A 16,788-nucleotide genomic window follows, 5' to 3' on the forward strand; every position below is an offset into this window, starting at 1 on the left:
CTCCTGGGACATGACCGTCCCATCTCAAAAAGAAAAGCAGACCTACCTCATGGAGTTGTGGAGTTGTTAGTGAGTGGATGTAGCATACTTTATCATAGAGCAATCACTGTACAAATGTTGATCACAAAACAAAGGGACAAAAAAACTAATTTGCCTTGAACCCCCAAAACAAGATCACAGACACCATTTATGAAGGGGCCCTCCACCCAGATCCTGGGAACAGCAAGAGTGAGAGGCCCAGATAGGTCCTACCCTCTGGTCCCCCCACCCCCACCCTCAACTAGGCTGAAACCTAGCCAGCTGCACATAAATGGCTGCGGGGAACCCACAGGACCTGGGGAACCAGGCCTTCCCATAGGGCCCTATTTATAGCCAAGTGTTCCTTCACCTCCAGTTCACCATGTAACAGTCTGGTTGTCTCAGCTTGGGGGAAACAGTGTTCTTGTCAAAACACTTGTCAAAAATATTCCAAATCTGAAGGGATAATTGAAGAGGAGGTCCAGGAAAGAAAGGTGGGAGTTTCTTGTGCCAGACTAATAGGTCCAATGAGCCTGACCAGGGTCTCATGGATCAGGTGTCACTGAGGGACTAGTGGATGAGTATGGAATGATTGATGGGTATTTATTTACCTTTCCACAGGAAATGAGTCTAACATAACAGGAAAGATAATCAATGTATATTTTAAAAGAATGTGTACACAAACAAACTCCCTCCCATATGTTACTTGGATTCCTCCAAAAGAAACAGATTAAATGAAATGCCTACCAGGCACTCGGCACCATACCAGACTGTGGGAATCCATGGCCCCCTTCTCAGAGAACTTCAAGGTGGGAAAAGCAAGGGGCAAGGCAAGATGCATCAGGAACCCAAAGAATGCCACATGTGATCAGTACTTCAGGACAAAGGGGAGGATAAAGTGTCTAAGAGCTTAGACCTCAGGAAAGGGGGGGGGTGTCTGAAATGAGCCAAAACATATAAATACAGAGGATGCAGGAAAGCAGCGTCAAAAACATTTCCAGGCTGAGACAACAGTGTGATCCAAAGTGTGGGAATGGGACTACTCAATATACATTTGGAAAACAGCAAGTAAATAGGTTTGGCTAGATTGGGGATATATATGCAGGAGACAGAATTAGAGTCTGTGGAGAAAAAAAATAAAGGAAAGTGATTTTCTAGGTTGTCTAGAAATGGAGGGGAGGAAATACAGGTTCAGAGAGAGTACATGAGTCACCTGAAATCACACAGCTGGTTGTAAGTAGAACAAGCTGGTATTTCACTTAAAAAAACTGAGCCAAGAGTCAATTGACGGGCTACAGACAGGTCAAGGATTGTCATCTGTAAAATGACAGCAACAGTGATGTTCCCAGCCATGATTGTGGCTGAGGACACAGGACATGTGTAGTGATAGCTTGCTGGTGACACTGACAAGATGACCACTAGATAATTTCCAATGAGTCATTTGGTAGTTTGGACCTTTTTTCCCCCCATTCTCCCCATTTTCCTTTCCTGAAATGAATACAAATCTCAACTGGACTCAGGTGTATCCATACACTGGGGGGAAAAATAGTACTAGGAGATGAAAGTCAAGGGGAGTCTCTAAGCTTTCAGATCTCTAATCTCTCCATGGTGTGCAGGTACAAAGGACAGAAAACAAGCACCCCCATCCCCCCACCCGGCTCTGTGGATAGTGAGTGGGCTGGAGGGAAGGAACACCTGTTTCTTCTTCTTTTCAAGCCCTATAATCTCTCATCTCTTTGAAGTTGTGAGCGATCAGGTGCTTTGTACATTTCCCGGGCAAAGGAGAGAGAATGGAAAGGTTAAATGTCTCAAGAAGGTGAGTCAGGGATGGGGTAGGGGCCAGCAACCCCCCTCCCCCATTCACCTCACCCAGCAGCTAAGACTAAGGAAGGGGGACATATCATGGCACATTTCCAGGGAGCAGTGTGGCTGGTGCTTCCCTCCTGCTGGGGGGAGGGGAGACAGACGGGCAAGCAGTTATTATATTCAGATCTCCACAATTGTTTTTGGTGATACAGGAGTATGAGAAAAAAATTAAACAAGCACAAAATCAATCACTATTAACATACAACATTTGAAGAAGGCACAGAAAAAGAAAAACCAACCTTAAGTAACTGGCCATCTCCAGTTCCCAAGAATAAAACAGTCCTGTTCATTACCACGGTGCCATAAACGGATGTCAGGTCAGAATGGATCAAGGTAGAAGATGCGATTGGCTGAACTTTTTCAGGTTGATCCCCTTCTTTCTGAACATGCACACAAACGCACAAATAAAAACAACAAGATCATTTTTAACAGTGAAATTTCTCATGCTGATAACATATAATACATGATCTCTTAGGAAGAGTCTCACTTCTGAACAGCAAAAATAATTTTCTTCTTCCAGTTCTGTAGGAGCAACTTTCCTTTACCCACCAATTACCAGGCTTGCCTAGCCCACCCAGTTTGAAGTGTTTCTCGTATATTAATATGTATAGTAATGAGCTGGAGGCCATCCCCTTTCAACACTCCCCATGGCTGGTATAGAAAGCACTAATTGCCAAGATAGCCCACTTCAGAACTGGGAGAGAGCTGATCTTACACTTGGCTGTTTGCAGGATCCTACTGCAGTTCATTTTAGCTAGGCACTAGTTTTTTGAAGTTAAACACAAACATTTCCCAAGGTGTGACTCAGATGTATCCTATTGGGTGGGGAGGACAGAAAGGAGGGATTCTGGATTGGCAAAACATGATCCTGGTGAGATCCAAAGGCAGAGTAGCTGTTCAGAAGGCAAAGACGCAGGCAGAGGCCTGGGTAGTGATAAGAACCAGAGACAGTGCTAAGGAGGAACCAAACAGAAGGGCTGTACCTCCCAGCTGATGTTTTGCAAGAGGAGATGAAAAAGTCTAACTCATGCTACAAATGCATTTAAATTGTATGAGGCTTTGAGCACATGTGATCATAAGCTTGTTCTTGATCCTTAAATAAAGCCCCTCTTGGAGCCAAGAGCAGAGTGTCGACTAAAAGTTCTCTTTTTTGTTGTTGTTGTTGTTTAAAGGAATGGAGTACCCTGTGCCTTGCTTCCTGCCTCCAACGACAGGAAACCAAGTTTGCTACACAAATTTCTGGAAGATAGGGAGCTAGAAAGAACCGTTGCCTTCTGCAGCTATGAGCATGTTGTGATAGAAGACTTTATCTGCCATAGCTGGCTTCCCTATTGCACTAAGGTTTGCAAAGGCACATTTAAGTTTCCTCCAGTGGCGAACTGGCAAACTTCAGTGAACAGCATAGCTACTCTTGAAATGGCCCTGTTGGGGAGGTGTGCAAAGAGGGAGGTGGAGACTTATTAACTTCATTATATTATTGTCGACAGTGTTTATGTCTTTCAATTTATGTCTGATTAAATATGCATTATTTTGAAACCCACCAAATTTCATTACCATCTCAACCAAATGGATTCATGGACGAAATTGATTTCTGAAGCCTTTAAAAATGCCATCAATATTTCTTTGTTGAAGTTGTACTGGAAGGAACAGATAAGCTAAGGAAGGGTTGCTCCAATGCCTAGATCGCTTTCCAAGGAAAAGATGTCATAACCTAAGAGAAAAATGGTTCATTTGCATAAAATATTCTATAGTAAATTTGCTTTAGGAAGATTTTTGGGAAGCACAGAAGACGTTTTTTCTTTCCTTTCCTGTGAAAATACAATACTTCTCAGGCAGTCTAAAAAGATGAGGCAATGTCCCATTAAAATGAAAGTTAAGGGGAAAAAATTGTCTGCGGGCCTAAGGATTGGAATAATAGATTACTATTTGGATAAGGAGCCCTTGTGATTATCAACAGCAGAAGAAAAATCAGATGACCTTTAAATTACAAAAAGAAAAAAAGTCACATATCTTGCTTAAAAATAAAGCCAGAATTGTTCAAATGTAATATTGGCTGACCATGCCTCTTATTTTTATTAAATATTTGAGTATAAGAAAGAAGCCAACTCCAGGAATTGGGCATCAACTCTGGACTTCTAGAATGTTCTGTCTTTGGCTGGGGGACTCTCTTTCTACCATCTCACAAACATAGAAAGAATAAAGGATTGTGGGTTGTGGATTATGGAATATCCACATGGACCACACAAGACTGGACCAAATAAGTTTCCCAGGTCTGGAATATAGTAGGCGTTTAAAAATTGTACTGTATTCTACTGCATTAGCCAAGGACAATAACATCATGGGTAACCCTTACAGAGTTTGGATTAAATATCCTCTTTTTGTTAAATTGGCTCCAAATCACAAATGCAGGCCCAAAACTGAAAGGGAAATGGAGAAAACTGGCCCCAGATTACTAGCCCCACCCCACCCCCAGTTCTAGTATTCCCCCTTTGACTTCTGACTGCACACTTGAAGCTTTCCAAATCGAGTCCTAGAGCAGCAACACAGGTTAGTAGTACAGTCGTTCAACCAGCATTCTCCCTCTAGACAGAGTGTCCACCAGATCAAATGACCTAGGATGACTGATCTGACTTTGAGCTGGATTCTCAATCACTGGGTGATCTGGATGACTTAGTTAATCCTGTTAGAGGTTAGCTTTCTTAGCTGTCTAAGAAGCTCAAGTGTCTGCCTGATTAGTAAAATGGTCTTGAAGAGGAAATAAGTGGTCATGGTAGTAACAGTAGTAATCCCAGCTAGCAAGTCCTCACCATGAGCTACTTGGAATCTTTTATCATTTTCCTTGACAGAAGCAGTATAAGGCAGTGAGCACAGCCTGTGTTTGAATCCTATCCCTTTATATCCCTTTATAGCTAAGTAATTTTAAGTACAGTAGTTAATCTATCAGTTTCTGTTTCTTCCTCCCTACAATAGAAGGTGTGATAGTAGCATTTCTTGCTAACATTTATTTTGAGAACTAGATAAGTTAGTCCACAAACTTTAATACAGCTTAGAAGAGTAGGTAGCACCCAGAACCACTCAGTGCACTTTTGCAGTTATTACCTTATTTTAAAATACAAACAGAGCCAGGCACTGGTGGCTTATAGCCCACACTTATAATCCCTAGCTACTCAGGAGGCTGAGCTGTGAGGATCAAGATTCCAAAAAAGAGCTGAAGCAAGAAAGGGGGTGCGCTTCTTATGTGCAAGTAACCAGCAGGAAGCTGGAAGTGGAGGTGTGGCTCAATTGGTAGAGCACCAGTCCTGAATGAAAAAAGCCAAAGGAGAGCTTCAAGGCCTTGAGTTTCAGCCCCTTTACAAACAAACCCACAAACAGCGACCACCACAGCAGAGGCAGTTGTCTACACTTTCTTTGCCAAAAATAGCCCTCATTTCCTTCTGAGAGCAATATAGCCGAGCTTCGAGGAAACCATGATAGGCCCAAGCCAAGAAGTCACTCCATTCTTCACTGTCAGATACTCTTTTCCTATCTCACAGAGGTAAGAATAGCCACGTGTCTGAGCACAGGCTGGTGATATGTCCACTGCAAAGATTTTATTTTTTTTTTTGGAAGTGAGTTTCCTCTCTGATAAGACATGGCTCTTGAGAAGAACTCATTGCCCCTTCTTTTCCTTCCTCCTTTGTGAAGTTTTCATGTGCGGCCTGGGGGCAGCCATTTTGCAGCCATGAAATTCAAGATGGAGGATGAAACCAAGCTCACTAAGACTGCACAAGGGGGAAACTAAGACATCAGGTTCTTGAGGATACTATTGAGCCACAGGCCTCCAATCTCTACATTTTTTACTAAATTAACAATGGATGTCACAGTTTAGGGTACTGTTGATTGGGTTTTCTGTTACTTGGAACCAAAAAGTCAGTCACTGTTTTAGCAATGAGAATCATGACGGTCAGTCCAGGCACTGGCCCAGCCAAGAGGACTCGAGACACAGTCAGGATTTTGTAGCCAACGGTAAAGGGAGTCTGAAGGAAAAGAGGCGGCTTGGACCCTGTGAAAACTCTAGGGGCTGCTCTGGCTGAATGGAAATGGATTCTTTTGTGCTAGAAACACACAGAAATGGACAGGTCCTGTGAATGGAAAATGGAGCCCTCTGAATGGCTTTCTTATGTTCATTTGAGCAAATGAAAACAAAAGAAAAACAGGCTCCAGAGAAACCCTCTCGGAGAAGAGAATACCTAGGGACCCAAGCAGAAAAAAAGGGGAGAAATCATGCAGTTGGCCCAGTGTCCAGAAATTATTCCTCCTCTTTTCCCCCCTTCTGTCCTATTTTCTATCCTGCCCTTCTCTCCCCTCAGGGTATAACCATTCATATTGCCCTCAGCCTATTCTGTCTAGCATATTATGTGTAATTTATTTCTAAATCCCAGCCTCTGCTTGCTCGTCTGTGTGTAACAAGGTTAATGTCGTGTAATGATGCTTTTGCCAGTTCTGCCTTTCGTAACAAAATCCAATCTTAGAGTTAGCTCTAAATCTTGTCTCCTCTTTGGGCTCTCTTGTTGCCTTCGGAGTTGTCACTCCACTTCTCCTTCCCGCCATATCTCACCATCAACACACGCCTACACTTTAGCCACTCGCAGAGGAAACTTTTGGCAGATGGAGAAAAAAATAAGCACCCTTGTTTCAAATGATGCTTAGGACAGAGTTTGGGGTCCGATGTAGCAAACTGGGCCCAAGGTACTGAAAAGGGGTCTGTGGAGAGAGATATGCATGTGGGGGGGGGTATGTGCATGAGTAGGTGTGTGCATGTGCACATACACACATGTGCATACTTGTGTGAGTGAATATATGTACATACATGTGCACAGGAAGTGGTGGGAGGATCATGAGGGAAAGGTCTTGATTTCCTTGCAGCCCCTCCACACTGTTTTTCACTGACAATAGACACTCTCATTGTGCCCTCCATAGCTCCAGAAGGGTACTAGTGGCGAGATCTAGGGTATGAAAGGCACCCTTTGGTATGGAGCAACACTGCAGCCTTGACCATTGAGATTCAGGCCAGGGACTCATGGGGAGGGAGGAAGATGCAAAATCTCCATGAAATGTGTACCCCAGGACCTCCAGAATGGGAGGCTCAGCAACAGTGACGTTTTTTACCCAACATGGTGCTGAGTTTTTCTTCTAAAATAAGGGTAAGTACCAGCTGAATGCTTTTAACTTCTTTCACATTGATAAAACCCCTTCTTGGGTACTTGATGTTGTATCCCTGTGGGCTGCCCTTGTTTCCCAGCAGCTTCTCCTTCCTTTCCTTTTTTTTCTTACCCAGGGGCCCACTTGCCTTCAGGAAGTTTAGTCCCTGAAATGACTTTAAAATGGGCACAGTCGTACCATGCACCCTGCCTAGCCCCATTGTTGTGAGACCCAACCAAAGTCACAAGTGTGAAAATAATCAAAGCATGACCTTCGAGCTGGGGAGATGAGAAGAGCCACTATGGTCACTATTCCAAGCTAGTCAGGGACTTTGTTCACCATTAAGACACTGTTGCTTTACTTTGTTCTGGAGTAGACCGCACAGGTTGGGTTCTGCCCATGTTTATAACATCTCCCTTGACCAAAAATCTACATGGGGAATTGGAATGATCCAAAGGAGTGCAAAGGCATGTGGTAAGAAAGAAAGGTGAGGGATGGAGCTGGAAGTGAGGCCGTGGTAGAGGGAAATGTACATCTGCACCCCCAACCTCTTCCTCCTCCTCCCTCCCAACCTGCCCCACCATTAAAGACCATTCCTTGATGTCTTGGTCCTTCTTTCTTCCTGTCCCCATCTGAAGGGTTATCCCCTGCCTCTGACTCCTCCTCAGACAACTCCTAATGAAAAGTCAACTTGACTCAGTTCGCAGACTGTGAAAACTGCACTAGTCTAGGTCCTTCGAAGTGAAAGAGGCTTGGTCCACCACGTTGGTCCATGAGAAAGCCACTGGTATTCTGGGTGGGAGGGTTTCATTCTGGCGATATCCTTGGTGCTGAAGGATATTGAACATCTCTGACCCCTGTCCACCAAGTGTCATCACTACCCTCTATGTCCTGTTCAGATCACTGTCAAATCCCCTCCCCCACCTCTCCTAAGCCGGTGTCATGACATCCTGAAATCCACAGTGGGGCTTCAGACTAGTTTACAGCCCCTCTCCATCTTCCTCATCAACAGCACCACTGATCACCCTAGGGAATCCTCTCTTCCTATCACTGTCCCATGCCAGACACAAAAACACTCAGCCCAAAACCTCAAAAGTCTCCAATCTATCCTCTCCATGTCTGTAGGTTCCAAGCTTCCATCAGCCCCCTTCTGATTGTTCTCTGGTAACCATAACCTAGACTCTACTCAGCACTCAAGGTAATGGTTTCAAATAAAAAACACAGTCAACTTGTTCCCCTTATATTTAGAATTTAATCCATATGCCTCTCCAGGCTCACCCCTGAGCTCGTCTCTGACTACATCTTCCAACTCCTTCCTTGTCACTCTTTGCCCCCTCACTCAGCCTTAGTTCCCATGGTAGCTTTCTTTCAGAACTACATTTCTTTAACTTATTACATTTTCCTGCCTCAGGGCCTTCACACATGCTATTTCTATTCCTCCTCCCCTTCACTCCCTCTTGGGTTGGCTCTTTTTAATGGTTCTTTCAGATTTCAAGTTAATTTTCTCCTCATCCTACCCAAGTTGTTATTCTCCATCACTGCATTCCACTTAGTTTATTAGAACCATTGCTTTAATTTTTAAAATGTATTGTCTAGCTCTCAAGCTTTTCAATAGTTTGTCTTGTTCTCTACTTTTAAAAAGGCTGCCACTACCTCAGTATCTAGCATGCAGTAGGTTCTCAATAAATATTTATTGAATGAATGGATACATGGGTCAGTGTTTAAATACTTTCTCATCAGATACTATGGCACATTTTTACTAATCCCTATAGAGTTCTTCAATTGAGCCATGTTGTCCCTTACAGTCATTTGTCTTTGGTTCTACCTTGGGAGCTGTAGTAAGGTATTCCACACTTCCTATTCCAGTGAATCTTGGCTTCCTCTAAACTTCACATTGGTAGCTCATCGACAGCTTATAAGGGTCAGTTTCTAGATTGCACCATCTCAGTCCATAAGAAGTCTACAGACTCAGTATACTGAAAATATAGCTCAAAGAAGTAAAGAACTTGCCACATGCTCTGACCAAAGCAGAGAAAAAGAAGACTCTTCTTTTCCATGATTAGAATAAAATAATTTTACATACATGCCCTACCATTATTTTAACTTTAAAGTGAAAATTACTGTTGGTAAGGTGGGTGTGGTGGTGCAAATCTGTAATTCCAGAAACTGCAGGAGCAGAGATAAGAGGTTTGGAGTTGGAGTCCAGCCAGACAACATGAGCAAGACCCTACCTAGCAAGGGACCATGATGGTATACACCTATGGTCCTAGCTATTCAGAAAGCTGAGATAGGAGGATCACGGTCCAAAGCCATCCCAAGCAAAAGTACAAGACCCTATCTGAAAATCAAAATGAAAGCAAAGGGACTAGAGGTGTGGCTCCAGTAGCAGAGCTCCTGCCAAGCAAGCATGTGTCCCTGAGTTGAATCTCTAGTACTACAAAAAAAAAATCATGCTAGCATGGAAGAATAAAAAGAACAAGAGAAGCTGGGTGCTGGTGGCTCATGCTTATAATCCAAGCCACTCAGGAGGCTGAGATCTGAGGATCATCGTTCAAAGCCAACCAGAGCAGGAAAGTCCATGAGACTCTTATCTCCAATTAACCACTAAAAAACTGGGAGTAGCGTTGTGGCTCAATGGGGCAGAGTGGCTGGGAATATGGCCTAGTTGCAAGAGTGCTTGCCTTGTATACATGAAGCCCTGGGTTTGATTCCTTAGCACCACATATACAGAAAATGGCCAGAAGTGGCGCTGTGGCTCCTGTGGTAGAGTGCTAGCCTTGAACAAAAAGAAGCCAGGGACAGTGTTCAGGCCCTGAGTTCAAGCCCCAGGACTGGCCAAAAACAAAAACAAAAAAATCAAAGGGGCAGAGCACTAGACTTGAGCAAAAAGAGCCCAGGGAAAGCATGTAGGCCCAGAGTTCAAGCCCCACAACCAACAAGACAGAGAGAGATAGTGAGAGAGAGAGAGAGAGAATGTAAATTTCAAGTTCAAACTCTATTACTTATGAGTTGTGAATAATCAGTCATTTCTTTATCCATCTGTCTGTCTATCCATCTATTTGTTTTTCCTTCCATCCATCCTTCTGTTCATCTACCCACCCATCCATTCATCCATCTTTCCTTCCATCCACCCACCCATCCTTCTACCATCTTTCTGTTCATCCCCTTTTCTTTTTCTCCTTTTGTCACTCCCCCTCTCCTTTCCTCACTTTTTCCCTTCTTCCCAAATTCTATTATCTATGAAACATTATTTTTTTATTTTTTTTATTATTAATTGAACATAAATTTTTTTACAAGGTGTTGTGCAAAGAGGGTGCAGTTACATAGCAGGGCAGTGTGTACATTTCTTGTGATATCTTACAACCTGTTTTTCCATCCCTTGTCTAGGTCAGGTAGACCCATATGCAATATACAATGTATCAAGCACATATACAGTGTTCACAGACTTGGTCTCTACTGTCTCTCCGTCTCCCTTTGTTAACAGTCATATATCAGGGAGATCATGCCCCTTTGTTTTCTGTGTTCTAGGCTTGTCTCACTCAACATTATTTGTTCGAGTTCTGACCATTTCCCTACATTTCACCATTCCTAATCGCGATGTAGTATTCCATTGTGTATAAGTACCATATTTTTTTGATCCATTCGTCTGTGGAGGGGCATCTGGGTTATTTCCATATTTTGGCTATTGTGAATTGTGCCGCGATAAACATGGAAGTACAAATGTCTTTTTGATATCTTGGGTTTTGCTGTTTAGGATAGATGCCTAGGAGTGGTATGGCTGGGTCATAGGGTAGGTCTATATTAAGCTTTTTGAGAAACCTCCATACTGTTCTCCAAAGTGGTTGTACTAATTTGCACTCCCACCAACAATGGAGAAGGGTTCCTCTTTCCCCACAGCACCTCCAGCATTTGTTGTTTATGAAACATTATTGCCAAGCACTTGTCTATAAAATACAGATGAGAATAAAAACTCTCTATTGTCAATATAAACAAATCAAGAGCATTTTGAAACAAAATGAAACACCCTACATTTCTTGTGGTGAAGTGTGTAGTGGCTGCAATGAATGGGGGGAGGGGCTCCATCCATACCCACAGTTTGGGGTAAGAATTCAGGATAGCCACAAACTGAGATGAGAAAGAACAGAAAGTACATCTTTATTTTAGCAAGCGCTAACTGAAACATTCCAGACCACAGTAATATTAACAGAACCTGTGACATTTCACCCAAGAAATCGGATCTTTCTCTATCAGTATAGAACCGCTGTAGATATCTTGAAATATCACTTATATTCATCTCTGTACTGAAAGTAGGGTAGTTACTGTGGCTAGATCTTGCTGTTGAATATATTAAGATACAGTACTCTATCTCAAATTGAAAAAAATTTTTAACCTATTTGTATAGCAATATAATGAGGTTATTTTTACAATCCATGTTGTTGTTTCTACAATAAAATGATGCTGAGAAGGAACCCACAGGCTTCCTTGAAGATCTTCAGAACAACAACTCTGTAGACTTGGGAGAAGAAATACTACAAAGTCCATGAGGCACACACTAGAAGACACCCACGGCCACCAGCTGCTCCAGGCTGCCTCTGTGAAGCCAGGGTCAGCACTCAGAATCCAATTTTTAAAAGGGGTCACTGATGAGGAAAGAAGTCTCCGGAGGAGGCCGACGAGCAATGACCAGAACAGCTGGTGTGTTAGATAACATGCTCCTTCAACCAGGTGGGGGAGGAGGGCAGACACTTCCCGCCTGGCTGGGAAGTGTCATGGTCCTTCCCTGGGCTGTCTGGCTTTTACTATTCCTGTAAACACAGCTCCAGTTCTAAACCTCAGTACTGTCTCCTCTTTCCTCCCCATTCTCCAGTCATTTGCTGCAGGCTCATCACTGAGAGTTTACATGTCCTCGTGAATGCCAGTGAACCAAAGATGAGATGACCTGGCCACTCCCCATGCTGTAGTTTGACTATGTCTCCCAAAAGCTCCTAGTTTGAAGCTTAATTGTCATATTCATGCATTAAGTGGTATTAGAAGGTTGGACTTCCAAAAGGTTCTTGGATTCTGTGAGGTCATAAGGGGGGAGAGGGGCATCAGGGAATTAGTGGCTTTCTAAAGAAGAAGAGAGATCGGAGCCAGCAGGTCTTGCTCTGTCTCTGTAAGTTATGCCCTCTGCCATGTTAGGATATAGTGAAATGCCGTCACCAGATGGCAGTGCTTCCGGAAATTTGAGCCAAATAAACTTCTAGTGTATAGGGTGTGTGTGTGTGTGTGTGTGTGTGTGTGTGTGTGTGTGTGTGTGTGTGTGTTCAAGCACACGTCTGCAAGCACACAAACACACATGCATAAGCCAGTACTGGGGCTTGAACTCTAGGCCTTATGCTCTCACTCAGTTTTTTTTCTCTTACTGATGCTGGCCTCTACCATTTGAGCCATACCTCCACACCTCCACTTCTGATTTTTTTTTTTTTGCTGCTTCATTAGAAATAACAGTCTCTGGGATTTGTCTGCCCAGGTTGGCTTTTATCTGTGATTCTCAGATTTCAGCCTAGAAATTTCAGCTAGGATTATAGGCACAAGCTACTGGTACCTAGTATAAACTTCCATTCTTCATAAATTACTTTGTTTCAGGTATTTTATCAAAGCAACAAAGAAACAAACTAAAATACTCCTTTGGATATATAGCTTTCCCCCACCCCCACCCCCGCCCCCAAAATCTATGTGGGCCCAACACACTGCCTGATACACTCTAAACTCTATGGCAGTTCTTTCTTCTAGATGCCCCAAAGGCATCTAGCCATCAGCAAACATCTTTTCGTGTGCACTTCGAGGACATCAGTTCAGGTCTTCAATATTCCTCAGTTGAATTATGGCAATACAATCTGTCTGTGTCTACCCCTTTGTCACTAGGCTCAACCATGATGACATGATTTCTTGCCTGGACTACTGTGAAAGCTTCCTGCAGGCTTTCCTGCTTCCACAGTGCCCAACCTCATCTTTTCCCCACAGGCAGCCATTACTTAGAAATTCAAATCCAATCATTTCACTTCCTTTCCAAAGTTCTCCTATACTTTGAGAACAAAATTGAATCTCCTCCTCTGGAGGGGGGGGGGGGCTGTAGTAAGATCCAGATGTTGCTTCCTACTCCAGTCTCCCAACACCATTCTCCCTCACTACCTGCCTAGTTCTCACCATATTCAACTTTTGCTCTCCACACTGACCAAGTCCCCTTGGCCTCCATGAGCACTTGTTCTGGCCCTCCTACCCACCCAAAGCACCTGATCCCAGATCTCCATAGGGTCCCCATAACCATCCTTCCTATCTTCCACATGGACAGAAGTCTCCCCACATTGCAGTTACAATAGCTGCTTCACCACCTACTTAGTGGTGTACCTCCGCTTTCTCATCTGTAAAATGGGGCTAATGTTATTCCCCACCTTGTAAAGCTACAGTTTGAGTTGAGTGAGTTCACATGAGAGACATACTTAGATTAATGATAAATACTAGGTGCTCTTGAACGTTTTTAGCTCTTATTTTAATATTAAATAAACTCTCCACTAAATGTTTATTGTCTGTGCTCTTACTGACATATTTTCATGACAGCTTGGGTACACAATGGAAAGTCAAAGAATTGCTAGGTTGAGCCAGTGGTCATTCTAATCAGTTGCTTTCCTCCAGTCTTGTGTCCCCCCACCGTAGTTTCTGACAATGTCCAAGAATAGTCAGACTGGGCATGCTTAGAAGCCTGCTGTTGTCTCCCAATACCATAGCCGTGGTTCCTTTAAGATAGTCCATGGCTGCAAGGGCATATGGGTGGACAGTGGGTAGTGGCCAGGACCTTTCACCGTGTGCCTGCACTTGGTAATGTTCTTACTGGAGCAGCAGGCCAGTGATGAGTTACTGTTCTTCTGCACAGAATCAGTTCTGGTTCAGTGTTTACTTTAGAGGCGAAGCTTGGAAAGTGTGAGAAGTGTCGGACCATCAGGATAACATCTAACCACCTTTGCTGGTCTCATTAAGCCCTTGGCCATCTGGACCCACACACTCGTTTCTGGACTCTCCCCAGCCAGGGTGAGTGGCCTGTGGCTTACAAGCTTATTCAACATCCAGCGTGTGCATGAGCTGGGCGGCTCTCCAGAACTCCCCTTGCTGCCTTCTCCACTTAGCTTCAAGGCACAGCTCAAGCGTCACTGCTCTGGACTGAGCCCCACTACCGTTCCTGTAATGGGGCTCCCAAGCAGCATCTAGGTAAGTTGCTCTTTCAATATGTACTAACTGCATGGTAACGTTTGAGTTCCCCTCACTCTACCCATGAGAGAAATCTGCAAGCTACTGCCTCTGGGCACATCTGGCCTGCTTACCTGTCTGTGTTTTGAATGGCTCATGAGCTAAGGATAATTTTTACTTTTTTTTTTTTTTTTTTTTTTTTGGTGGCACTTCAACTTGAATTGCTTGTTTGGTTGGTGCTCTACATTTGAGCTATAGTTGCAGCCCTGCTTTTTGCTAGCTATTTTGTAGATAAAGACTTGAGAACTTTCCTGTCTGGGATGGCTTTGAACATGATCCTTCAGATCACAGCCTCCTAAGTAATTAGGATTACATGCAAGAATCATCAGCACCTAGCTTAGTTTTCACATTTTAAGTGATTGAAAAAAATACCAAAAGAAGAAGAAGGAGAAGGAGAAGGAAAAGGAAAAGGAGAGGAGGAGGAGGAGGAGGAGGAATCATCTAGGTAGGACAAGTGAAAATGATCTGGAATTCAGGTTCAACTGTTCACATAGCCCTACATGTTCATTTATATATTGCCAATGGCTATGTTCTTAGGACAAAGCAGAGTTCAGTAACTTTGACCAAGGTTGTACATGGCTTGCAAAGACTAAATTATTGATGGACTTACCCTTCACAGAAAAGCTTTCTGGATCTACATAACAGCAGGGCACTAGCATAGGAATGGGGTAAAAATCCTCTAATAGCTTCTCCAAGAAAAACACTATGTACAATTCTTGAGTAGACAATCAAACCAAGATGAAAGTCAAACTACAGGAACTATGAAATGTAGGTCACAGTTCTATTTTTTTTGTGACCATGTAAAAATTATCTTCCATCCAGAGTGAAAATTTAAACTAAGAAAAACTATGAGTATATTTAATAATAATAATTTTGTGTGTGCTGGTAACTGGGACTTGAATTTGGGGCTTGGGCACTGCCTCTTAGCTTTTTCACTAGAGGCTGGCACTCTACCACATAACCAACAGCTCAATTTCTAGATTTCTTTTTTTTTTTGGTGCTTAACTGGCAATAATAGTCTTATGGACTTACCTGAGCTGACTTCAAATCATGATCCTTAGTTCTTAGCCTCCTGAGTAACTAGGATTACAGATATGGGCCCCTGGCAATTTGCAATTTAATAATAAGTTTTAATTGTACAACTACTTGAGAATAATAAAAAACAAAGAACATTATAACAATAATAATAATTTAACCCATCAAGCAATCTACTAATCTACCATTATTATGCCCCTACTCTGATGAACAGGCTAGATCTGGCATGCCTACAAACTAGCCCCATGGAGACTCAGATTTTTCCAAGTTCATTATGTATTGCCAATCCATGTTCCAGGAAGGGGTGGTTAGCAAGAAACTACTATAAAGGAGGCAAAGAGATACCAAGCTCTTGTAGTCAAGATGGTGGGCACATGTGGCTCTTCACCATTCTGTACTAAGGGGAACCAAAACAGCACTTGCTGAGGGCCATCTTGCATTGGACCCTCTCCTGACTGAATCAGAAGTTAGAACCTGCACCAAGGGCAGCAAATATCTGTTCCAAATGAAGGCTTATGATCTGCTTGGAAAAAGCAAAGTGAACCCAATTCCATCTCTGCTGGTAATTTGGAATACATAAAATAGAAAGTCAAACAGAGGGTGACAGGCTGGTAAGATGCACACAGGGGATGAAGGCCAGCTGAGGCATATTCATGGGGAAACCATGAGGGGCAGATGTTCAAGGAAGCAGAGGGGACCACTTGGTAGCAGATCAGAGCAAAGCAGCTATGCCAAGACATCATGTGAGGAGAAAAAACAACACCATCTAATTCATAGCTCCTTTGAGGTGCCTTGAATTCAGAACCATTGGCTAACTCTACCATTCCACCTCTATTAGGAATCATGATGGTGGCAACAGGCGTTTGCTGTGGATGGAGTAGTGCTCCATCCATTCTCCTCATATTAACACATGAATTCACAGGGTAATCCTAGGCAGCATATAAGATCCTTACTTACAGATGAAGAAATGAAGTCTTAGAAAGATTAAATAATTTTCCCAAGGTTCCAGTTGATCTGGCTCTAGGGAACATGCATGTAAGCATTACACAGTCTTGCTCCTATTCCTAGAGTACAGGGTGACTTCATATGTTTCTGTCCAGAAAAAATTCTTTCATTTCCTTATTGGAGCTTCCTCAAGTAGAGCTTTGCAGCCAATTGGACCTGATATCAGAATTGGTACTATAAATAATAGACCCTTAGAGAGAATGAATTCTATGTGGAATTGGGCTTGGACAACTGAGTAGAACACTCTAGAGATTCTAGATTTTATTCTAGAATAAGATTTTGGGTTTTGGCTTTTGTAGCTCATGGGGCTTGAACTTGGAGCCTGGATGCTGGCCCTGCTGAGTACCTTTGCTCAATGCTAGCACTCTACCACTTTAAGCCACAGCTCCATTTCCAGTT

At 43.1% G+C, this 16,788-nt stretch overlaps 1 protein-coding gene across 2 annotated transcripts in view; it reads right to left on the reverse strand.

Moving 5' to 3' along the window:
* The window catches only part of Plxnc1 (plexin C1), a 152,717-nt gene that overhangs the window by 129,223 nt on the left and 6,706 nt on the right, over positions 1–16,788 (reverse strand). For both annotated transcript variants that reach the window (XM_048358243.1, XM_048358250.1), the window contains exon 2: positions 2,124–2,264. In XM_048358243.1, coding sequence (XP_048214200.1) covers positions 2,124–2,264 — 141 coding nt within the window. The remainder of the gene's footprint in view (positions 1–2,123; positions 2,265–16,788) is intronic.

This window comes from Perognathus longimembris, chromosome 1 (genome assembly GCF_023159225.1).
Source record: "Perognathus longimembris pacificus isolate PPM17 chromosome 1, ASM2315922v1, whole genome shotgun sequence".
In the NCBI taxonomy this organism is placed as follows: domain Eukaryota; kingdom Metazoa; phylum Chordata; class Mammalia; order Rodentia; family Heteromyidae; genus Perognathus; species Perognathus longimembris.